The 27,158-nt window shown below is 32.0% G+C and overlaps 1 protein-coding gene across 2 annotated transcripts in view; it reads right to left on the bottom strand.

Moving 5' to 3' along the window:
- The window catches only part of LOC148627505 (uncharacterized), a 39,663-nt gene extending 16,483 nt beyond the window's left edge, over positions 1–23,180 (bottom strand). Inside the window, exons 1-7 of one of the 2 annotated variants that reach the window (XM_088574114.1) lie at positions 22,676–23,180; positions 21,544–21,881; positions 18,136–18,153; positions 7,924–8,031; positions 1,407–1,484; positions 808–981; positions 305–527 (exon numbers count right to left, since the gene is read on the bottom strand). In XM_088574114.1, coding sequence (XP_088430240.1) covers positions 305–527; positions 808–981; positions 1,407–1,484; positions 7,924–8,031; positions 18,136–18,153; positions 21,544–21,870 — 928 coding nt within the window. In that variant the 5' untranslated portion in view covers positions 21,871–21,881; positions 22,676–23,180. The remainder of the gene's footprint in view (positions 1–304; positions 528–807; positions 982–1,406; positions 1,485–7,923; positions 8,032–18,135; positions 18,154–21,543; positions 21,882–22,675) is intronic. The other variant, XM_088574117.1, reaches the window with a different exon arrangement.
- Between the last annotated feature and the right edge of the window lie 3,978 nt (positions 23,181–27,158).

The raw sequence follows: 27,158 nt of genomic DNA, 5'->3' as shown, positions 1-27,158 counted from the left end.
TACAGAAAACATTCTTGAGTAAAATTATATTGTTAGAATGGTGAGTTTTTGACATGCATGTCTCTTATTTTTCCCATTTTGCCTGATTCTTACAGAAACTTACAGTTAAGTTCAATAAAACTGTGACATTTATTACATTTCGCTTGAAAATGTTCACAATGTAAATCTGACTGTTTTTACCAAGAATATTAGATGATGGCCAATTGAAATTCTGAATAACTTTAAAAATTGCTCATTCTGATAATTTTAATTTGAGTCACTGTACAAAGCACCATATGCAAGACATTATGTTTATTGTACCTACCATCACCATCAAGATGAAGATAAGTGTTAATACACTCATCAGCATCATAATTACACTGCCGTAACATTGCTAAGATGTCATGTCGGTCATTCCAGTGAGGAAGAGCTTCGTCAACTTGGTCTACCAATTTAGCAACCATTTCATGGTGTAACTCATATCCTATTGGCATCCTCATCCACTGGCCATTGTTATGGTCATAAAAACAATGGATGTTGTGTTTCCTCTGTTATATAAAGCAAAATAAAATGTAATTCATTTAATTTTCAAGCAGATGCAGTAAAAAAATGATAATAAATGTGCAATAAAAGTTAGTATACCAACTTCAAAAAGAAATTTTGCCTTTACACTTCGTGTTTAAGTCTCATAGGTACTGTGGCATAATGTTGGTTTATTGAAGATGGAGACTGAGTAAGTTGTCTAATTTTAACAAATTCTGAAAACAACATTTGGAAATTTGTTTAAAAGCTACTTTCCATATAAAATCTTACAAATAATTCAAGTACCTGAAATATGTATGTTGGAATTTTGCCCTTCTTCGGATGTTTAATAACCCCCTCTCTGTCATCCCCTCCTCCACCTCCTCTTGACTGTTGTTCCCCTCTTGTCCTTGACCCTCCTCCTTGACCTCCACTAGAACCGCCGGCAGCACCAGCAGCAGCCTCTCTGTTTCTTTGATCCTATAAATAGTCAGATCATCATGATCCAAACCCTATCTTGGTACTACAACTTTCTTCTTTCCCAGTTTTGATTTTAATGGAGATAGACATACTTCGTGTAAGTATTTTCTTAAGTTTTATGTAGTTTTTTCAGGAAAACTTTGTCAAAGTTAATTTTCACCACCACTTCTCTCTGACACATGGCTGGTGGGTTTATTAGAATTATTCAACATGTATAAAAATAGTTTTAACTGTTGTAATCACAATTAAACAGTGGTCACAATTTTTTGTTTGTTTTCTAAATATCATGGGCCGGCAGTCTTGGAATGATATTTCCAACTTCACATAAGGTATTAAGTGGATTATTCATGGAAGAATAAATCTGGAAAGAAATCTCATATAATTTTAGCATGAACAATAATAGTATACATGTAGATTAAACTTACATTTTCAGAATCTTTGACTACAGTATTAGTTATAAGCAGACCCTCTTGGTACCATCTTTTTGGAAATGGCTGCCATTCCTGCAATTAGGTGAAATCAAAGCTTAAAATTATTTACAGGAACATGAAATGATTTTGTGACAGTAAACATTCTAAGTAAGATGAAATGTACTTAAAAATTCCTCAATTTTCAAGGGGAATTTTCTTGAAATAAAATAAATCCAACAGATCTGTAGTCTATTCTAAGGAATTTAAAAGCTGTAGGACCAACTAATGACTTAAGATTCATTTCATCTCATCCCATGATGACATACATATCAGGACCCATCAGTGTTTTTTTTGAAAGTTTTGGTATCAATGTCTGCTCTCCAAACTTAACAAACTCTAATTCATTTTACGGCCACATGCCAAAATGAAATCATCCGTTGGCAAAATTTCACTTGCCAAAGTTGACAGAAAGTGGGAATCCTAAGACACTGCTCAAACACTTGAAGAAATTCTTCAAACCGTACAAAAATTAGCAACAGAAAAACAAACATACACAGCAAGATTAACACAGTAAATTTCTCATTCAGTATGGCATGGGACATAATTTGATAAGAATCTACATACACAAGTACATAAGTGCTTTTAAAGTATTTTGTAGGTAACACAGCCTACAACAGGTTAAAGGATACTAAAATTATGATTCAATATTTCCCCTATTACTTAGCAATGTGGATTAAAAAAAAATTTGGCTTAGGCTGCTGCTGAAAAAAAAATTAATTATTTTCGTGTTTGCGCAAAAACAAAATTCTAAAATCCCCAGCACCTCCTCTAAAAGAAAATAGTCTATGCCTTATCATACTACATGTAATAATGTTGTCAAATAATTTTTTTTTCTTTTTATATAACTACTTTTTGAAATGTAAAAATCTTTATACTTCCAAGAAAAAGTAAAAGTTCCGGTACTTCTAAGGTTTTTACATAACATTAAAAATGCCACGAGACAATTATAAATAAACGAAAATTTAATCACCAAAAATGGACAGTCTCCAAAAGCATGTCCTTCTTTAAAACATATGACCTAATTAGTTTTAAAAAACCAAAATATTGACCTTTATACAGTTTTAAACTTTTGATCCTCATATACCTTAATATAAGTACTTTATTTCATATCTAACATAAATATCTATTATAAGGCAGTCAAATTAACCTTATCTTTTATAGCTCAATACAACACTAAAAACAGAACAAAATGAAATATTCTTGTAAGAATTGATTTTATTCCAACACAGCTTGAGTTTTCTGTTCATCTTTATTGATTATTCAGAATCTAAAAATGTCATTGCAAGATTCTATAACAATTTCTATATGTTAATTGTAATAGGGCTTCTGAGCATAAAACATAATAATTACGCCAAGTGATTAGATCATTCATTTTCTGTACCTATCCTTTTCGGTAGAACTGCTCCAACTAGAAGTAATTATATATAATTACAGGCTTATTTTCAGAAAATGAGCATCAGGTATGATTGATGAAAATTAGTAAAATATGTTTTAATGCACATTTATAGAAAGCTAATATAAGAGAATGACTAGAGACATGTATGAGTCTGGACATACATGTATTGTACTCATACATGTATTGTAGATAATTCTGGGAAAGTACTTCATCATTTGATGGGATGACAAAATTATTGGAATGGCTGTTTCAAGAAATACATGTAATATCACAAAATCCAAACATGTATACGTGTATGTCTGGTAAAATTAGTCCCTTTCTGAAGTTGAGAAAAACCATGAAAAAAAAGAAAATGAGAAAGGAAACTGGTCCAAGAAAAATTAAGAATTTGAAACAACCACTGAAGTTAATTCATATGGCACTGACAGAATATTTGCTCTAGCAAATTACAGTATAGGTACATTTTCTGGTAAACTACATTACAAGTACATGTCCTGCTAATTATAAAAAAAAAAATAATTCACAGTTATAATTCTTTGATGAATTTTACTGCCAAATTTAAATAATCAGTATAAAAGGAGAATGCCTTTTGTGCTTTTAATCTGTCAAATTTCCATCATCCCTTTTTTTTGGAAAAACCAACTTAGTTTGTACTTTCCCACATCTAGTTCGATTTTACAAGTTGAAATAAGTTATTTCACAGTTTATTATAATTTATGCAAAACGTTCATGACTATACGTGCCAGGGGTAAACAACCGCAATGTTTTATCATAATTTCTGTCAGTCAGCCAATATAAAATATCACGATCTCATAAGTATCTTATAAGCATCATTTCACTTTAATTAAGTGCCATTATAAGCATGCTGTAACTTTATTCTATACAGCTCAATGTGAAAGGTATGAAGTCCTGAATTAAATAAAATGGTTTTAAACTTTCGTTGAACTACTGATAGAAAAGAACATTTCAAGACTGTTTTCAATTACAATTTTGAAGAAAGAAGTGAAAAGTTAATAGTTTAAATAAATGGGTTAAGGCAGAATGTTAAATGTCATCAAAGATTTAAAAGTGTTAAAATAGAAAACTGTTGGGAAATATTTTTTCTCTTCTTGGACTCTGAATGTGATGAGTTATGGCAAAATCCTATAGTTGGAATATCTTTCATTTCAAACATTAAAGATAGTCATTGGCCTTCATGTATCTCAATGTACCCTTGTGTCCATATAAGCCATTTTAAAAACATGGGACATGTATTTACGTTAACTACATACTTCTGTAGTAACCAGGAAAAGTTTTACTAAATTTGAAAAATGCATGTCAAAAATCCATAGATACAACTATATCTTCATTTATAATGGTCTTCTGTCCATTTGGAATTTTTGTTTCTGATCCAACTCACCACCTTTCCAGCAAACGAAGTTACTCTTTGTCATTACAATTACAAGTTTAATTCAAAGGAGGTAGTAAGCTTACAAAGATTTTATAATTTCAGTGTAATTTACAATGATAAATCAACAGTTTACTACTTGTAATTAAGGTATTAAAGGTCTTTTGTTGTTCTAGTTTATGTCATGACCCAAACAATTAAAGGTAATTTGCTTGAGCCTTTTAAGTCTTGAAAATGACATTCATCACTTATCATTAATGTTTAAAAGCAAACCTAAACATTCCATTTAAAAATAACTATCTTTAAAGTTATCACACTTTCATGTTGACCAAAGACATATTTAAGAGCATTAACGGAACTTTGGTCTGACAAACCTGTAGATATATATTGATCTTATAAAGCAATTCATTAATCAATGAGTCGTGGTAGGCTCTGACATTTTCTTGTTAGGTTGACAGGCAACATGCTAACAAAAACAAAATAATCAAAATTTGCAAGTTAAAAATTAGACCTTGTAGTCAATCAATAAAAATATCTTAATCTTATTAAAAATGAACATTTCTATTGAAGACTTTGTCATTGTTTTAGTACATTTTTAAAGGTAAAAGGGTACCAGATTTTATTGTATTATTTTATTTAAAGGAAAGTTTAATATTAGATCAATTTAGTTTTATGAGTACTCAGGTGTTTTATTTCAAGGTAGAAAAGCCATAAACCTGTGTCATGTTGGTAATTGAAAAGTCAAATGTATTGGTAGTTTTTATTTTAAACCAAAGATTTTATGATAAATTATAAACAACATCTAAATGTATTTGTTTAGAAACATTATAACAACTAAAGATATTAGCAGAAAATAAAATAACATGACCTAAAACTGTACAAAAAATTTACATCCAAAACAAACGGATGTTCTACTTTCCTTTTATGTTAGACTAAGTACCCCATGCCTTTACAATAAAATCAAGTCTTCTCCTGCAAAAAATGTAGGTTCAGTAAAGTAAATTATATAGTATATTCAATAACAACATCAAAGTCACTCGACCATGATTGCAAAGTTTCTAAAAAAAATTTGAAATTGGGCCAGTGGTCTAAAGAGACCTGTGTTCACCAACTTATCAGACAGACAGGACAGACAGACAACTGGATGAACAAACAACTGGCAACAAAGGCATAATATTTATATGGTAAGTCAGTGGACCACAGTAACTCCTGCTTTATTATTATACAATATGTAAACTTGAATGTGACTAAATCATTCGGGGCTTTGTCCTTCCCCACAATATACAATTTCTTACTACAAACAATCATTGAGAATAAATAACAACACAATTTTAATACAAAAATTCATATCATGTATAAAGAATTAATTTCTGCTGTTATACAAATAAGCCTCTACCTTGATGAGTTCAATTATTTAATGGTTTTAAAACATGGCAACAGATTCCTACATTCCAGGCCACAGAACCCATTTAAAAGTTTTACTATCTAACCGAAGATAGAATATCCTCTCTAACAAATATGTTTCAATGCCTTAGCCTAAAAAAATGGCAGAGAAAACTGAATGTCAAATGTATTTCGTATCTTTATAATTCTGTTCAAATTAACTGAGCACACTAATGATAGTTTCCATTGGACTTTTTTTTTTACCAATCTTTTAATTAACAAAACAGTCCCTTCATGTTTTCAAAGTTGCCCATGATGCTCTATTATAAAATTCTGGAGTGAACACAGTACACTAACAGTATACTCCTTACTTTTGAGCATGGATAAAATTAAAATATTCAGTACTGAAAAAAAGAATTGGCTCTATTGTCAATGAATTAAAGATGACAAGACCTAATTCTAGAAACTATATTTTAGGTAAGTAAGACAGCTGTTGATTGAAAATGAATAAATAACATGCCAAAATTATAAAAAAAACTTGGTAAAGGTGAATAATGCACTATGTAAACAATCCATCCATCTAAATAAATCCTATGGAGATCTAATGGTGCTGGCAGGTCAAAATTATTTCTCTAGAGAACTTTTCCTTTCAGAAGATTCCTTGTAATAGTTAATTTGGTTCAACAAATGGTGTCAAGTATGAACAAAAAAATGTTTACAAGAAAAAGTCATTAAATTTTTGAAAAAATTACAGAATTTTGATTTAAAATGTTTGAAATTGATATGAACATATGATGTTGCAAAACTAACAATACTTTGTTTTGATTAAAGAAAGCTTTCAAATCTAAAAAAGAAACATATTTTCTTCAAGGCCTTGAACAAAGATTGAAGTGTAACAACTGAGATACTACAGATAATCCCTGTCACTTCTAGTCTTACAGGGTAGAGACATCAATATTGTTATAGAATTACAAACTGACATTGATATGACACTGAACAAAAAAATTAGGAGAAGTGACAAACAATCTAGATTGACTTGGTCTTACAGTACAGTATAGCCAATTTAATTACTGTTCATATTTGTTTACTTTATATTTCTTAAACTTTAGCCTTATTTACATTTCTTTTAACCATGACCTAGATAAGCTAAATACAATTGGACTCCTTATGTCCATTCATAAACGTAATACAGGTTAACTCATAAATCTGAACATTAGACAAGGTTGTTTGTAAAATGCAAAAAGGAAAGGAATCATAAAGAGAAGTTGACATTTTATCAAAACTGATTTTTTGTTTATTTAAACAAGTCAAGACTAAATATCAATTTTATTGACAAAAAATACTGAATGCAAGAACTACTACAAAAATATGAACTCGGCATCCTTACTTTTCATTAATTAATCTCATCAATAGTCAGCTTTGTTTTTTGCAAGCTAAACAGTTCCTTTGATAATTAGCATCTTTAAGTGTCAGTCTATGTAAGAATCAGGCAGTGGATGAAACATGATATGAAACCCACCATTTTGGTAGTGTAATTAGACTATTTGCAGCATCAGAATCAAGGAAAAAAGATGATATTTTCCATATCATGCTGATGCATTGAGTTACAATTTCACTGAAATGCACTGAAAATGAACATTTCAAGGGCAGAAACTCTGACTAAAACCTAATTTTTCTAACATTCTATTGAAAAATTTCTGATCAAAGGCAGTGATGCAGAGATCAAATTATGGTCTTTTCAAATAGAGAAAGTATCTTTGAGTGAAATTACATTGTCAGATAGATGGGGTTTTGACGTGCATGTTTCTGATTTGTCTCATTTTACCTGATTCTTACAAACAATTAGTTGAAATATAATTTTCAAAATTTTGAATCCCTACAATTCAATGAAACTGAAAACACGATAGAATTGCCCATTGCTAAAGAGAGAACAACGTTATTAGAAAAAGAGTATAAAGATACACATACAATTTTGAAAATTCAGAAATTATGATTTGACTGTGGATTTCTTCAATTATGTTGCAATATTTCAACACATAGACTCAAATGTATAGTAGTTTTGAACATGCATGATATTTACTTTCAGAAATAAAACTATTTTCCTCAGTGAAGAAAAGGGCATACACAAAGACTACTCTGCAGTTAGGACAAAAGTGTATCCTGGAAATTTGGAATTTTTTTTTCTCTCATAAAATACTGCATTAATAATTATTCTAATATGCAATATTTTTACATAATTTCGAAGAAAAATTTATTTCTAAACAATTAAAAATGATTACCTTACCTGTCTTGAATGTTATCCTTACCTTTGATCCCCAGTCATCCAAGTAAAATCTCATTCCATTTAGGTACATACATTGGAACTCTCGTCCACTTCTGTGGTAAAATGTTTCAAATACAATGTCTTCTTGGTTCTAAAAATAGAGTCAAGTTTGTGTGTAAACAGTATCACTCATTACTGAGAAAAAAAATCATAGCCATTTAGCCCAAAATTTGCTACTAAACAAAGTCTTTACAAAGTTAAACAAAACTTGTCTTTCAAAAGTCTTGCACACATTTGAAATAACAGTTATCAAATTTACAATTCAAAGGCTGAAACCTTGGAAACAAAATATTTGGAGAAACATACATTTTGTCTTCTTATGAATATTTACAGGAAAGAAAAGACTAAATGTTGGAGAAGTATTGCACACAAAAAATAGCATTAAACATTTATTTCATTTTGTTTTAGAATTTTTTTCAGGTGTATTAATAAGAGAAAAAACTAGCTATAGAACTGCAACATGAAACTGTAACTAGCATAGACAGTGGGAAAAAGCAACTTAAAAGATGTTGTAAAATAATTGTACAATATGTCAGTTAGATTTCTGATACCCTTCAAAAGTATTGTAAATTCAATAGAGAGCTCTGCTGGGCACAGCATAATATGACTGCAGCATGTTGACTTCTAAATAGTATTGCAAATTCAAAAAATTATTGTGATATATCAACAGCAAATGTTACGACCATCCAATCATATGACTGAAAAACTATAAAATGCAAGTCTTCTTCAACAACTGCCTAAGACAAATACTAAGTACTGAAGATCAGATGGCCCAAGTAAATCACCATTGATGATCTATGGGAGAAGACAAAAAACATCCTGTTGAGTTTGAATTGAAAAAGTGAAAATGGCGCTGGATAGGATATAGCTATGAAAGCCAGCAACATTCCAACACCAGGCAATCACTGCAGATGAACCCAAAGGGAAAAGGAAAAGTTGTAAGGCCTTTAAACACATGAAGAAGAAACCTCCAATCTGAAATGAAAGCAGAGGGATAAAAATGGCAAGATATGGTCAGACCTCCACCGAATAGATCTAAATGGAGAAAAGTTGTGAATGGCATATGTACCTCACTGGTACAAAAGGCTTAAGGATGATTAGTATATGTACTCGTAAACTAACATTTAGAAATTTTTAGTTCAAATGAGTAGTTTTGTTTGTTCATGCAAATTTAAACTCCTATTTCAGTACATAAAGACAAAATAGCAAGAGTAAATGCAATCGATTCTCAATTTACAGCCGTAATTTTGCTTACACTTCAATTTGGCCTCAGCTACGCGCCTGGATTAATTATATTGTTTCAGCACATCACAAAGTCTTCAAGATTTGAGAAGTAACAAACAGAAATTGTCATAACTGTATGACATTTTGCTTCATTAGAAAAGAATGCCTATGCCTACACCCATTATAAACATCCTATTATAAATCACTTCAAAAATAGAAGAGGTAGATATAAGTAAAGAGGCCCTGAGATGAGGAATGTTAAAGTAAGAGTTATAGAGACTGGAGATTCAATAAAGAGAATAGGGAGGTTAGGATTTTGGGTTTGTTAGGTTTAGGACTGAATACACCTACCACTGGGAATAGGGAAAAGAAGCAGTGGAGCTATTACGGAAATATAATGGGAAAGAAGGGACTGCTAGGTGGCATGGTAGGATTGGATACACCTTAGAGGGCACGAGCTGGGAGTTAGGTACTAAAAGCTGGAAAAGAGGTTGCCAGGGATTAATTCAATATGCATGTGAGCTATAGGAAAAAGAATAAGATCTGGGTAGAAATGTTCTAAGTAGCACTGGTGACATAGGGAAATTAAAGACCCAACTATTCATTGCATTTTATGTGACAAAAGTAATCAATATATCATCTTTAATGGACACTAATTAAAGGTGAATACAAATACTGGTAAATAAAATGATTCAAGTTTTAATTATCAGTGCCTTCATTACATATTACTGGTTTACAATCACAATTAGGATGAGTAGAAAAGAACTTTGTCCATAATAGATAGCTACTGGATCAGCTACATGGATCAGCTGACTGATTTTCCATTGTTTTTGTCTCTTGGGAAAAAAATTAATATGACTGCCTAATTAGAACTTAAGTAAAACATTTACAACAAGAAATCATTCATGCTTGTTCTCACGTACACACATGAAAAGGTTACATGTGACTCTCCAAAGGTAACATGTGACTCTCCAAGGGTTACATGTGACTCTCCAAAGGTTACATGTGACTCTCCAAGGGTTACATGTGACTCTCCAAAGGTTACATGTGACTCTCCAAAGGTTACACGGGACTCTCCAAAGGTTACATGTGACTCTCCAAGGCTGCCACATGTTAAAGTTGCTCTTTTAAGTTGCTTTCATATCATTAACATTGGGCAAAGTTTTTCAGGTGATGTAAAAATGACAATGCTTATTTCCAGATTCTCATGTTTTGTTGTTATGTACTATAATATTTGCACTTCACCATTTTTCTGAATAAAATATGTTTAAACTAATACAATAGGGAACCAATCTCATGCTTTTAACAGGCAAAAAAATCACACATTCATTAGACTAGTAAATTCATCATTTCACTAAGTATTAACTGAAAATGTGAAAGTGTTTTAATTCATGGACTATTATTATCAGTTTTCTCCTAATTCCACAAACCATAAAATGTTATGGTTACTAAAACAGTCTAGTTCTAGAAGTTATGACAGGGACATTATGTAAACTTTTAAACCTATCTAATTTCACATTCTAAAACCTCCCACCAGCAATAGAGATCACTCTCAAAAGCCTATCCTTGATCCGTTACTAAAATAAAGCCTGAGTTTAAAAAGTACATCTTAATTAAAACAGTAAGTCCTATCTGTCAAAAACACTTGCTTAATACCACCATGATATGGTACAACCAGAATGCTTCATCATTCAACCATGTTTCTATATAATAGTCCAATTTAACTGTCAATATTAAATTACATTATAATCCATCAAAAAGAGCAAAAAATAATTTTTGAGCCATTTTAAACTTTTATAAAGCCCCTTTATTTTTAAATGGTACAAGTAATTTTTAATTTAGGACAAGGTTGTATCAATTGGATCACATTCTGTAATTTTTTAAATAGAATTCTTTATCAAGCTTTTTATATAATCCACTTTTATCTGATTAAACAATATCCCTCTTTATCTAAAAGAATTTTGACCATGATCTTGCATTTTAAAAAAAAAAATTAAAAAATCATAATCTTGTCTTATAATAAAGGCTGCTACAAAGGACTATATTGAAGTTTTAAGGCAGAATATGACAGAGAATAAGTTTGGTGGGACAGTTTCTGATCACTATGTATTTCATTACACTTATACAAGCACCAAACTTAAATCAACATTATTTAACTATATTTAAAAGAAAACGGAATTTAGGACAAAATAGGAGGTACACAATGGCATCATTCCATTTAGTGGTTTTACAGGAGTTGTGTATGTGCATAAGAAGATGCCCCACTCCCCTCCCCACTCCAAGTCAGCCAATAACTAAGCACATGTTTTGCATTAGAAAACCCAAAAAGCCAATCAAATGAAAAGAAAAAACATGAAAAAAAAAAAACAATGGGAGGTACACAATGGCATCATGTAATGAAGAATTTGTGAAGTTTCATCATAATGCATTCAGCAATTTCAGAGGAGTTGCAGATTATAGAATTGGGAATAGACAAATGAAGAGAAAAGGGGACAGATGGAGAGACAGAATGATCATATTTACCTCCAACTTTGAAGGAGGTATGATAACAATAATGCTTAAAATATATTTAACTTGTGACAGGAATCAGTTCTGCACATGTATCAAGTCAGTATGTTCCTTGTAGCCATCATGAACATATATAGATTACTGTGAAAGTACTTTTATTTGTTGGTACTAATTTTCTTGGTTTAGGGAAAAATGATCCGTTCAAAGATTCAATAACTTGTGGATTTGACAAGTCTATCATACAATCGAATGGGGAATTTCCTTTTTCATTGGGAATCAAATTTCATGGTTTACAAAACCCACAAATATTGATACTCCTCAAACAATCAAAGAAAACTACTAATAAAACTTCTTGGCATGCAGCATGTTACCATAGTTACCAGTTCAGGCTTTACATAGTCACCAGGCCTTCCAAAAAAGTAAGCTACATCACCAGGGTCTGTGGGATAGGATGCCAGAGAAAACCACAAGGGACTGTGAGAAGGCAGGCCAGATAAAATCACCAGGGTCAGTAATGTGAGAAGCCAGACAAAATCACCAGGGTCTGTTAGGAAAGGCAAACCTGATGCATTCACTAAGGTGGTTTGAAAAGGAGGGATATGTGGGAAGGTAAGCCATACTCAACCACCAGGGTCTATAGGGGCGGTAAACCATACACAACCACCAAAATCTGTGGGGGGAGGTAAGCCAGAAACAATCACCAGGGTCTGTAGTTAAATTCAAGGTGGTTTGTGAGGAGGGAAGCCAGACACAATCACCTGAGTCTGTGGGGAGGTAAACTAGACACAATCACCAGGGTCTGTGAGGAAAGAAGCCAGACATAATCATCATGGTCTGTGCAGGGATGATAGCCAAACACAATTACCAGGGTCTCTTGGGGTAGGGATGCCAGACACAATCACCAAGGTCTATTGGGGAATGGTAGCAAGACACAATCACCAGGATCTGTTGGGGGATGGTAGCCAGGCATAATCGCCAGAGTCTGTGGGGAGGGAAGCAAGACAATCACCAGGGTCAGTGGGGAGGTAAGCCAGGCAAAATCAGCAGCATCTGTGGGGTTAGGCAAGCCAGACAAAATCATCAAGGTTTTTTGTTGAAAAGGGAAACCAGATATTATATTTAAGGATCTTGTAATAGTAAATAATATGATACCTTGTCTATTTTCAAATACACAGAATTATTGGGCACTTAATCTGGCTGAGGGCTAGATTCCATCAATAAAGGTGTCAGAAGTTGGATATCTTGAGAAAGACATCAGAATATTTAATTCTGATTTACAAGCAAGATAAAATTGATTTAAAGTATTCCGATAACTGACTGAAGAATTAATGCTTGTATTTCTTTTAAATTACTGATTTATTTATTACAGTTATTCTGAATTAAAACAGGTAGAAGAAGAATGATTGAAATGATTGAAATCAGTTCATCAAGTACAGAAGCAAAGATCATCCTTGGTCTACTTCAGTCAAAAAGAATATTCTTTTGACAATATAAAGGGACAAATAATGAAGAAAAAATTGACTTTGGTTGTAAATTAGTGCATATTATACCTTTTTATTTGCTTTCAGTGTAACAACTAGCTTTTACAACAGCTACCAATAAAAGGGAATGGATGAAGCCAGAGTACATTTAAGAAAACCACCAATTTCAGCAAATCTTGCAAATCTGATTAAATTATACTTTGAACACCCATTTGGTCAACCAACCCCAATCTAATTGATAACTCAGGTTTCTAGTAAGCATATAATAAAAATAAGTGTCCAGCCAGTGGTAAAAAGGCAACAACCAATTATCTGGAAGATGTGTTTCCATAATGTAGAGATGTTATAGTGCATACAATGATCAGTCTAATTAGCCTCTCTGATTTTTAATGTTTGCCGGAACACAAGGTTTAATCTTAATTCGACTGATGCAATGATGATGTTCAGGGGTTCAAGTTCAAATAATAATTACCTAACTAACTACATAGTTAACTGTATGATGAAGGAGATTTTAACTTTCACCCACATATATGGAATGATATAAAAACTTCATCTCAATCTCAGTTATATAACTACCTAAGGCAATTGATCAGGTAAACACAACTTCATCCCCAAAACATCATCGTTGTATGTGCTGTAATTCAAATCCATATCAATATTTTTAACTCAGTGGATCTCTCCAATGTTCCAATTATTACTCCTGTAAAAGGGTGTGACTATCAACAAGGTGAAGGACTTGATTAAGTTAGGGTCAATTTCCGAATAATTAACTAATTACAATGTCCAATTAGATAGACAAAAATCAGACAGATTTTTGTAAAAGATATATCATGACTTATATTGTATATTTTCAAGGTCACAAATAAGATAGGATTAACTACTGGCCTATATCTTCACAGTGGTATGAAGTTGTCAGCCTATGTTTGTATTACATGTAATTTGTTAGAACTAATAGGTTTCAAAAATGTAAAATCCTTACCACAGTAACATGTCTTAGACTTAGAGAATGTACTCATTTTCCAAAACAAAGAATCTATTTTTTTTATGGCCATTGGACTTATATGCACACATGCACCTGAATTAATTAAATATAAAATACAACTTATAAATGCTTTGTCCATTCTGGGAAGACAAGGAAAGGCTACCTCATTGTGAATGTATTTTGATTTATTAAATGTACATGTATTAGTTAAGAAAGAACTCAATACCTTGAAAATGGAATCTGAAACACTCATACATACTTGGTATATAATAAATGATATCTAGACAGAACTAACAGAGACTTAAGGAGGTAGACCTATGGTAAAGGACATAACTCTTGAAATCAGTGATATGTTTGTATCCTATTCAATTTCACCAAAGCCTATTAAGCTTTCATTTGAAAACAGAATGAAATCAGTCCAAGTTACTTTGACGCTAGATAAAGGATACTAAAGACACTGTAAGGTCAGCTTCATATCTTGACCTACACTTAGAAATCGATGGTAAAGGAAAACTATTGACTTTACGACAAACGTGATGACTTTTCATTCAGAATTGTCAACTTTCCTTTCATCTGTGGCAACATCCCTTCAGCACCTGCATATGGAGTGTTCATATCACAATTCATATGTTATGCCAGAGCTTGCTGAAACTATGCAGACTTTTTGTATCGCGCTAGAACTCTAACAAATAGGCTTCTGGAACAAGGTTATGTTGTTACAAGATTGAAGTCATCACTACAGAAGTTTTATGATCGTCATCATGAACTCATGGATTGTTATGGTGTATCCATCTGCACCACGAAAACTGATTTATTCAACGGGCCATAGTTTTCCTTTCCTCGTCTGTCTACCGCGGACTTGACTTTTTATGAGCAACTCGGCAGGTGTTTCCAGAAAAGCAGAGGATGCTTACCCTACCGGTGCACCTGGTCCATGCTCCCAGTTTTTAGTGGAGTCCGAGTTGTTCATTTGCTTTTGTTACTTTGTATGTATGATTTTAGTTACTTTATGTTCTTTGTTGTGTATGTCTGTTTTACATGTCTGGTCTTTGTCCCTGGATTGCATTCTTTTGATTACCGCAATAACCTTGGTTCCCTTGATTACTCTTACATGAGGTTGATGTAAAACGCTGAATCCAAATGTTATCATGATTTGTAAGAGTCATGTCCCTTACCCTAGGTGTACCTTCTTAGATAATCGATCAAAATCACTTATCCAATGGATAACTTTTGTCCAGAGAATAAATTTTTAAACAACCAAGCCCAGATGTATTTATACACAGACTTCCCAAACAACCGGGCCCAGATGTATCTATACACTGACTTTCCATTTATTGGTACAACTAAAGCATAAACTTCTAGCTGAACATATCTATTTCAATATGTAAAACTATAATAGGATAAATACAATACTAAAGGCAAGGTACCAGATCACAAATGAACAAGGATACACTCAGGTCATAAAAGGCAAAATAAAATTAAATAAATTACAATCTTTATACCTTTTATTTTCCCAATATTTGCTAAGTTCATTTATATTTTACCAGTAAGAAATTATTCAAACACAGTGTACTATGTTTGTCTATTTCTGTAGGATACAGCAAGTTCAATAACTCCTTATCAGCGTGAATGTATGTTTTAATTATAAAATCTAAATAACAGTATAAATCTGAGTACATTATTTAGAATTCTGAAAAAAATTGAAAGTGAATTAATGGTAAAACATCAGACACCACAGACTCTGCTTTTTAAAATAGGTATAAAATGAGAGAGTCACCAGACAACAGAGAAAATGCATTTTGTGATCATTTAAGCCTTTAAGTAAGCAAAGTTGCAGAGAATATTCAATTGTTAAAATGGTACAGACAAGAATTTTCTAGTTCTACAGCCATTTCAAATAGCATGATTTAAAGTCCTTATAAAAAACTTGCTTCTTTTTAAACACCTAATGATAAATATATTGCCATATTCGAGTCATGCAAGCAATAGAAATGTACAATTTCAAAATTGGATACCATCATTTTAGAAAGACAGGAAAACCAAAATGTAAAAAGTGTTGAAGAATTTGTAAAATTGAATAATTATTTGAAGTTGAAGATGAATAAAAAATATAGTCATTCTCAGAACATAAAACAATTTTGTTATGTGACATAGAACTTTTTTTTTTTTTCATTAATTATACATGTATACTCACTTTGCAATTACAAAAATGTACATGTATTTGAGATCTAATATTGACAAGAACAAAAAATGACAAATATTAGTGCAATGTATATTGACTATTTGTTAAAAGGTACATGTATAAACATGTATATAAATAAAATTTATTCAATTCTTTCAATCTAGTGTCTTGTTTTTTTTTCAACTTTGACTAAATATACTTCAACTTGACCAATACATTTGGACTTTAGATCATCTATTTGCTTGCATGTAAACACTAGACTACAACTAAGATTGTTACATTACAGATATACCAAAATATATCCTTTACCATTTTCTACAAAAGTTAAAAATAAATACACAAATTTAAGACAAATATTTTAATGAGTCAGTAAAAAGAACAAGTTGCAGTATTATTCAAGAGCATTGTCTTCAAGCTTCAAGTACATTCTTGCAGCTGTGTAGTAATTTTTAAGCTTAATAAGTCTATGCTCTTATTGATATATTGCATTCATCTCCATTCCACATGTAATTAACAGTTCCCTGTTGTATTACAAATGATTTTAATACAATACACATAAATAACAACATTCTGCAGTTTGGTAGAAATAAATCCCCCATCAGCAGAAATCAGTGTTTCATAACTCATTGAAAAGACATTTAAAAATGCTATTGACCTTCCAACTAGAAAACAACAGGGTCTCAATATTTCTAAATATGTCTTAAGTTTGTCAGCTAGAAACATATGTTGATGTTTTTGTAGATTACTAATATAAAAGGGCTACAGAATGACAAATGGATAGAAGGACAAAATGACAGGATGCCATATCATATGATTACTCTATCCCCTACAAAACTTTGTAGGCAAAAGGATAAAAAATATTTCGGCTAAAGTTTAAAAGCCTGAAGACCCTTCTATGTTATGAGATTTTAAAAACCTATGAGCAAAATCTAAGGAAAACTCAAACTGAGTAGAGAAATGAAGATGTTTTCAAATAAGTCTATCATACATGTAAAATTAGGTTACCTCCAACAAAAAGGGATAACTCTGACAATGGGAGAAAACATCTTATTATATAGATAGCAGTGTTTTATCGAGTGTTCCTAGTGTAATAAATTTCCTAATTCACACTGTGAAATAAATTTGGTAATTTCACTCTCTGACTTTCTCCCACCAAAACGTCACAACTTTGATATCAATCCGCCGTTCTCAAATTTTGAAATTTATTTTGAAATGAGCAACGAATAATGGAGGAAATCTATATAATAAATAGGATAATCAATTGGTTATCATGAATAATCAAAATATGATCACTCATGCCAAGAACGCGCAAGAAACAAGTTCCGCACATTTGTTAAAACTAGGTGTTCTTTGGCACTTGTGATCATATTTTGGTTATTCACTCAGTCCTATTACTCTTATACCAGTATTATATGTAATTACTTTTACGTGTACTTACATGTTTGTTTGTGTACATGTATTTTTTATGATAAATTTGTAATGTTTGTGAATGTTCTGGTACACAAAGATGATGATTGTAACATATGAGCATATGTGTATTTACGTCATAATTGTTGGTATGCAGTGCAACACGCCATGCAGAATGAAACATGCCAGAACTTAACCTGAACATAACTTAAAAGATCAAAATACACTTCCAGCATGGAGATTTACAAATACATGTAATATACACATAAGACAACATAACATTGTTCTCACTCCATGCAACAGCTTGCTGTTTTATTTTTAACCATTTATACTATATACTTTTATGAGTGAAAGACGTTTATAACATAGAACATTTATGAAAACTCATGCCACAAAAGCAGATATATGTACCTCATCTCCCATGATTCTCTAGAAAGACAAGATCAGTTTAATGTGGCAGTTGTAGTGTACATCATGGACTTTAATATATATTCATTAAAAAAAGTTCTGATAAAAATTTTATTTACTTAGCATAGGTCTTGGACCATCAGCCTTTTTCATTGATACTCTATTGAGGACTTGATTTTCCTCAAGTAGACCATTGATTTTAAAACTTAGAAAAGTCCAAGACCTACATCCACCATTTTTGAAAGTAGGTTTAAACCCCTAAAAACAGGGCATGTACATACATTTGTAGATCCAGGACTTATAAAAAGTAAACTTGGCTGCTGTTTACATGTAGGATATTCTAAAAAAAAAGTAATGTAACATTTAAAGCTTCCTTTCCCTTGGTCATTAATTGTCTAAGGAATCAGCAAATTTATATATCTAAATTTGTTTCATTATTAACCGTCATAGCTGATGAGATTATAGTGCTTCAACAGTTTTATAACTAAATAAAGCAAACATTTCACTACTGAACAGGGCATTTAATGCCTCAAATTTTAATCTTAGTTGTAATCAACCCTATTCAAAATAGATTAATTTAAAATATGTTAACATAATTATGAATCTTCCATTGCATTTTGATTTCATTTAAAACATTACTCATTGAAGGTTAATTTTAGCCTTAGTACCAATTGTGAAAGTACAAATACATGTTTGTCACTGATTTAGCTGAAGGGAAAACATGGCATTAAGCAAGACCTGAACATGTTGTATATACACTGAATCAGTGGACACACCATGCTAAGTGGGACCAGGACTGTTTTGCTATACAGCATATTTTTGCCAAAATTACTTTACAAATAAATTCACTGTATACCAGGTTTGTTTTTGACGTTTGATACACTATGCAAAACATAGCCATTGAAGCAGGTGAAGCTGGGAAAATGCATATAATTTATTTTGCACTTACAGAATAACTTACATAAAAACACACCTAAAACTTCCAAAATTAATATCAATATTGTATAATGTAAAGTACATTATCCAGCCAAGACAATTACTAAAACCACAATTACAATAATTGCTTAGAAAATTGAAAGTGTAAAAAATAAAACTTACAATATTTGTCATTATTGATTTCAAGTAAACTGTCGTTTCTTTTAACAATAGAATTAAGATTATCCTTTGTGTGGCCTTATTGGACCAAGGAATAAGTTTCATTTTCTTTAAAACAAGTGACGTAAGTCATTTGAAAGAAATGAACATTGATTTTTTTGTAGTGCATATAACCATTTAGTTTCTTAATGGTGTGTACAACTAAACTTTAACTCTATCAATGTTTAATTTGACAAGAAACATGCAAGTCTTGCAAGTGAAACTTAATATTGTTTTATTTTTTTTTTTGTTTAGATATCTAAACTTTTAATGACTGACTGTTTTATTGTGTCCCATCCCATTTTTCATTTCAATATCATTTCATTCATTTCATCTTCATCGCTTGGATATGGCTGAAATATTGCTGTTTTGGCCTTAAGCACCAACAACCAATCAATCAATCATGATTTTCTTTAAATTATCAGTAAAAGCTGACCATTTTTTTCAAAATTAAAGGTAGTTGTTTTATAATTATAGCTGGTCAAAACAACCAATCATAATGGGGGATGGGGATCAGTTCTTAATCAGGTTATAAGTGGAACATGAAAATAGTTGCTTTTAAAATCATCATTTTGATTCTCTTAATTAATATCAATTTGGAATAACATTTGTGACACATGTTAGATGAAAACAAACAAAAAAAAAAAGGATTTTCAAATGAAGATATAACTGTAACTGAACATTTCATGGAAGTAAATTTTATGATGGCATCAGAAGTAAATATGAACTAAGTACTTCTCTGTCTAAGAATCGGGCAAAATGTGTATAAGGTGTGGTACACGAAGAAAAAACGCAGAGATTTTACTGGATTAACTGTGTATTTATACCTGATAACCCCTAGTAATAACCATTAAGTTGTTTGTAAAATTTGCCTCTAAAAGATATTGATAAGTCAAATTTAGTTGAAATGCACTATGAAAAAATTGTGGGAAAATTTTCCTGCACTTTTTTATTATAAATTTAACCTGAAGTATATTCAATGTAGATTCTTCATCGAATATGCTTCAGGTTAAATTTAAATAGCTTTTCAACTGTTTTCTTGATGTATTGAATAAAATGCAAATACATGTAGGCATGGTGTATATGTCAAAGAGACAACATTTGTATTTGAAGCAAAAAAGACCAAATTGAGAATTATGATGTGCCACCTATTGCCTGATTCTTACACAAAATAGTACTTAAAATGTTCAAGTGGAACATTCTGCCTTTATTTTTGCTATTTTATTGCGTGTACAAGTATTATACCTAGAATGGATAAAAAATTCCACTAACATCTATCTACGCTCATCTTAATATTAAGGGCCAATGGTTGATGAAATAATTACAAATGTCTATTTCTATTATCCACTCATTCAAAATTTTTGATAATGAAAAGGACAATAACTCCTCAACTGTATAAGTACAATATAACTTGATGATTACCTGCTTAATTTCATTGTTTATTATTATTTTTGAGTTTGAAATGATTTTATCAGATAGTTCAATAGTAATCATCCAGAAATCAAAAGTGAGATGGACAGACAGACAGACATGGGGACCTTCATGAAGCATTCTTCATACAGCAGTACAACATTTTATTTTGTCTGTTTAGCATTGTTAAGCAATACTCAGATATTTGAAAAAAGTAGAAAAATACTATCACTATTATAGTCATGTTTCAAATGATTTTTAAGTGTCCATTGCATGTATGTCTATTGCAAATTTCATTGATTAACTAGGGGCTAAAATATTTTATATGTTAAAACTTTATTTTTATTATTAGGCATCTGTAAATAGACAGTGCTACCATAACTTTTAGATAGGCTTGGTAACCATTTTTATTTACAATGTAATGCAAGCTAAAGGTCAACATTCATATTTTGTAGAATATATTTTTTTCAGGGCAAAAATGGTGTTCAGCTGGTCTAAATGTAAAAAAAAAAATGCAGATCAACAAGTCTCACATACATGTATTGAAAAAAAAACCCATAAAGAACTTAGTAGTGTAAAATTTGTTTTTGAATACTTTTTGGGCCTTGGTTTTATCCTCAAGTTGATTCATTATTAGAAACAGAAATTTGATTACATACATGTAAATGTACACTACATTATATGTTAATTGTGCATGATTACACATAAAGCTATATGGTGTACATGTACTTCATACATGTATGTGTGGCAAAATCATGAATATTGAATTGGTTGCGATATCTCCACTTCTTTTTCTTTAATACATGTAAATAATACATTTTCAAACCAAAATCTGATCTGATGATCAAATATACAAAATGTATTTACCTGAGGTTGTTGTGACCTTTGACCCCTGGATCCTCCACCCCCACTTGCCCCTGCTGCACTATCTTCTTGTCTGCGATCTTGCCGTGGTGGATTATTGCGGTTTGAGGCAGGATTATTCTGTGGTTTTGTTGTACTGTTTGGTTTATTGTTTTTTATTTCTACTTCCTGAAATTCCTTTTTTCGAGGTGTTGATGCAGGAGCTGCTCTTGGTGTACCTGCAGGAGCCCCATTTGTTTTTGTGACAGGTTTAACATTCACCTTTTGAACTGTGCTTGGCCTACTGCTTGATGGTCCTTGACCTTCTGCAGCTGATGCACCATTTCCCATAGTGAATGATGCTTAAGAATACAAATTAATGACATTTGTGAAGCTACAATGTGCATGTAATTAAAGAAAAAGTAATTTATTCCAAAAAAAGAAATACATGTAAAATAACATCACATATATGTACTGTTTATAAAGCTTCATTCATGACTGTTACATGCACCAGTACATACAGGTACCAGAAGTAATATCTTACATGTATTCCGTACATAATTCATTAAATTTATGGTCATGTCTAAGCTGTATATACATGTACATGTATATGCATAAATATTGCTTTACATCTACATATATTTCAATTACTTGCCAGATTCCATTGTCCTGAGATTAAGAATTTCTTACATGTTGATTTTACACATCTGTTTATATACATACATTATGTTGAGACATTTTTATATCCTACAGAATTCTCATCAGTTACATACATGTATATATATACATGTACTTCATGTTGTGCTTTATAAAGAATATACAAAACATGTCTGCTTCCCAGCTCAGTACTGTACATATACAAATTTTAGCAATTTGATTGTTTAATGCCAACTGGCAAATACTTTTATACTATAATTTTTATTGTATGATTGAAATAATACATCATGACTATTTGTCTCTTTAACTCAAACCTGCACTGTTCAAGACATTATCAGTATCTTTTAACATCTTACATTTGTAGATGAAACATGCATAGTTCAAGAAATTAGAATTGATTCTAGAAGACTCAGTGTACATTTTTGTACTCTAGCTAAAAGCAAGAGCTCTACTTATTCATTTTCATTACTTGCATCTTTACAAATATTATTTCACTTACCCAGTGATTGATATGTACAACTCTTACATTTTAATTAAATGTATGTCATTCTGAATTCCTTTCTAAACTGAATATCCTTTAGAATTTAACAGTGAAATAATCCCAACATAAAGATGATTGAAATATTTATTCCTCTTTCAAAAATCAGAAAATAGCTGTCACAAAAATTGCTTGAACTAGACCAAAACTTTCAAAGAATATGAAGTCCAATTTATTGGATCCCTTTTCTATCAAATTAGCAGAGTACTGTGTTTTCAGAATACCGGTCAATGGGCCATGAAAATTTCAACGTCATCGCACATATCAATCTTACTCTTTGGACACAAAATCGAATAATCAATAATTTAAAATTCTTTGATCTACCGGGTCCAAGTTGTGTATCAGGTTTACGTCACGACTGTCAATGCCATACACGATTGGATTTAGTCCACACCATGTTTCTATTGGTTCGACTAGATAGCTTTTCAATCTCGCTACCTAGCAAATGTAAACAAAGCATCTCAGTAGGAAGTACGTTTGAAAGAGAGGCAGTGAGCTCATGAAGCGTGTTCTTGACCAAGACTTAACAGGTGCGCAATATTTTCGAATAAAATCTTTTTATGATGCATTTTCTCAATTCTTACAAAAAGTTGTAAAATTTGCTCAAAGTATTTAAAATATAAATATTTGAAGTACATTATTGTCAATCATCAGTTATTTTTTCCCGCCAAAAATACCAGAACGGCACTCGTGGTAAAATTTAACTTGAATGGTTTCCCTTTGGCCATGATTTTGAGCATTTTTCATCGTTTATTTTACTGTATATCGTTAGTCGGTAGCGATAGTATCCATTATCATATAGTCACTGATTTTAGAAAAAAATGGCTAGGGAGGATTTAGAAATAAAAGGAAGAGATTATGGACAATTAATTTATCGAGCCTGGCACCGGCCCTATGCTAGCCAAAGTGGACAAAAATGAGTATTTTCTAACATTAAAAAATTGTTTTGTAATATTACACATTCATTTTCTAATATTACAAATTCAATTGTAATATTACAAAATGTGTGATGTTTTATAATATTACTAAATCAGGAATTTGTAATATTGGAAAATGAATTTTTAATATTACAAAATGAATTTCTAATATTAAAAAATCTTTTCTATTGTTAAAAAATGATTTTGTAATATTAAAAATTCATTTTCTAATATTACAAAATATTGATTTTTGTCCACTTTGGCTTGCCATAGGCGCCACTAAAACTAAATTTAAAAAAAATACTAAAGTCTGAGAATATTCTTAACCATTCAAAGTATTCAAACTTGATGACGTCATAAACAGTAAGGAATTTTTTTCAGACTCATCTAAGTTTTCAAGTTTTGTGGCGTTTGGGCCTGTAGCAAAAACGTTCCAGTTAGTTGGATGAGACATACAATGAAACGTGACAAATACTGGCGTACCAAACTGTTGTGTACAGCAAGAATTTGTACAAGACTAATCTAGAGCAAATTGGTTATTTGAGCGTTGATGTCATTAGTGCCAGAAAATTAAAGGAAAAATATATAATAGGTTGATTATGATATCAGACTAAAATACGATATAGTCTACAATCGGACATGCATGTGACCACCAAGTTTTTAACATAAATATATATTTTATATAATTTTACACCCGAGTAATTCGACTTGTTCTGGCTTGTACATTATGTTATTACCCAGTTAAGTTTTACGACAGTGCCATGTTTTAACAATATACAGCTTCCGCTATATATATATATTATCGTTAAACAATCATTGTTTCGGGGTTTTGATACATCGCATCTACCCCCGGAGAACTTGAGATAGAGAATACTACAGCACTGTGAAGTCAGCTTCATATCTTGTATTACACGTAGAAATCGACGGTAAAGGAAAGCTATTGTCCAATAAACTACATGTAAAAACGCGATGACTTTTTATTCCGTATTGTCAACTTTCCTTTTATCTGTAGCAACATCTCTTCAACATCTGCGTATGGAGTTTTCATATCACAACTCATACGTTAGGCCAGAGCTTGCTGTAACTATATGCAGACTTTTGGTATCGCGCAAGACTTCTTACAATTAGGATTCTGGAACTAGGTTATGTTGCTACAAGATTGAAGTCATCACTATGTTCAGAAGTTTTATGGTCGTCATCATGAACACGTGGGTCGTTTCGATGTATCCATCTGCACCATGAAAACTGATTTGTTCAACGTGTCATAGTTTTCCTTTCCTCTTTCGTCTACCGCGGACTTGACTTTGTATGAGCAACTCGGTGGGTGTTTTTAAAAAAAGCAGAGGACGCTTACCTTACCGGTGCACCTGGTCCATGCTCCCAGTTTTAAGTGGAGTCCGAGTTGCTCATTTACTTTTGTTACTTTGTATGCATTGTTTTTGTTATTTTATGTTATTTGTTGTGTTTGTCTGTTTTCGATGCCTGGTCTTTGTCCCTGGATTACATTCTTTTGATTTCCGCTAGAATCTAGGTTCCCTTGATTACTCTTTGACATATATATATAGTCGCGGATCCAGGGGGTTGGCATCCCTCTCCATTTATTGGGAAACTTGTCATTTTCATGTTTAAAACTGACAAAAAGTGGTAAATAGTATCCCAACACCCCCTATTCTAATCATACCCGGCTGGCACCATCCTTTCAAAGTGTGTGGATTCGCCCCTGATGCATATATTGATAAACATATAAATAATTCCTTTTTGGGATTCAGTGTCCGGGCTGTTTTTCCACAGCATGTTTCATGTTGGTATTCAAAATAGTAACTTCAAAGCAACATGAGTGTCAGTAAAAGATTACTAACACCACTAAATAGATCTTGTATTAGAGTGAGACAGGGAGATGTTTGAAGCACTAACATCTCTTAAACTTTTCGGATTAATAATGATTATTTCTTGTTGATTCCAATCCAGCTGATATTAATAAACATGACATGGAAGAATCTTGTAGAATTATATTTTATCTCAGTTTTAAGACAGGTTTTCAAACTAGAGAAGTACCAATATGTATATGAAGTAAAATAGATAATTCAAGTTTTTTTTTGCAAATAATAGACGTTCACCTAAGAATGTTTCTTACCTAAATAACATGGTCCTATGTCTTTCTGAAGTATGTGTTTTTCCTTACTATATTGCTATTGTAGTATTTTTGCGTAAGTCAACTAATAAACTTGTCTTGTCTTGCCTACATGTATGCATATGTCATTGTAATATTCCCGGAATATTATATCAATCAGAAAAGAGATTGTAATAGAGGTTACAAGCTGATCGCGAATTATTACTTCTCCGAATGGTGTTTGTGACGTGTATTTTGTCACAGTTTTGGTATTGAATAGATCTGAGAGACTTATTTTTGCTTTTCATTTTGATGGAAAGACGATTGTAGTTATAGACACAATTATTTAATAATCACTTAGATATATTCCTAGTGGATTTTTTTTCAATGTTAATACGATTTGTGTAAAAAGTGTTTAAAAGCTTGTGTGTATGCTATCTTTAATTTCACCGTGTACAGGCACACATTTAGTGGTATGGATACGTGGATACCGGGGATACAAAATCGAGGCGGTAAGGACGCAGGAAAGTCGACTTTTAGGTCTTGTTTTTAAAACAATGGCCCCGTGTGAGTCCGGGTGTCATAAGAATAGGCCCGCAGCAGCGCTTAGCTTGTCGTAAAAGGCGAGTAAATAGTGCTCAGAACCATGACCGGAGCTAGAGCGCTCTGCCCACAGAGCAACGCAACTGGGTTGTGTGCCCCAGGTGGTGGAATGGGGTACTCCTGGCATGTTACATGCTGGTGTCGTCAGGCCATAATACGGAAAACCTGACGCAAACCATAGTGGTGCAACGTGTTGGAAAAGATGCCATGTTCCTCGCACGTTAAAGAACCCTTAGAACTTTGTAATTCTATCGGAGTAGGAACCTTAGGGCTCCGCCACAGGAGGATAAATTGCCCGACCCTACCCACCTCTCCAAGTTGCAATAAAATTTGTCGACCTCATTATCCTTGTGTCCCATTCCATTTTTCATTACATCATTTCATGTTCATTTTATCATCCATTTCATGGTCATCGCATGAATGTAGCTGAAATATTGCTGTTCGGGCGTTAAACCCCAACAATCAATCAATCAATCATTAAAAAAATTAGACCGTTATTTGAACAAGCGATTATTTCATGAAACACTTTGATTATCAAGCGCGTGTTACATTGTGTTTCTGGTGGTAAAGGGGTTTCATAAAAGGTCGAACATATCAATAGTTCAGGATTGGGGCCAGTGCGAACAATATAAAATGTTGAATTCTCATTCATTACCCTGTGATTTGTTTCAATAATGATTCATGTAACTTTTATAGAGCCCACTTGAACGATCTAAAACAAAAACTAAACAAAATTTTCAAGTCGTCACTATACGCAAAAATCCTAGTATTGGGAGAAGGAATATACCTTGATTATGGTCTTTTATAAGAAAGT

Source organism: Perna viridis, chromosome 1 (genome assembly GCF_037379345.1).
Source record: "Perna viridis isolate PV_CMFRI_1.1 ecotype Kerala chromosome 1, ASM3737934v1, whole genome shotgun sequence".
In the NCBI taxonomy this organism is placed as follows: domain Eukaryota; kingdom Metazoa; phylum Mollusca; class Bivalvia; order Mytilida; family Mytilidae; genus Perna; species Perna viridis.
The sequence above is the reverse complement of the archived record's forward strand: the minus strand, read 5'-3'. Positions and strand labels throughout refer to the sequence as shown.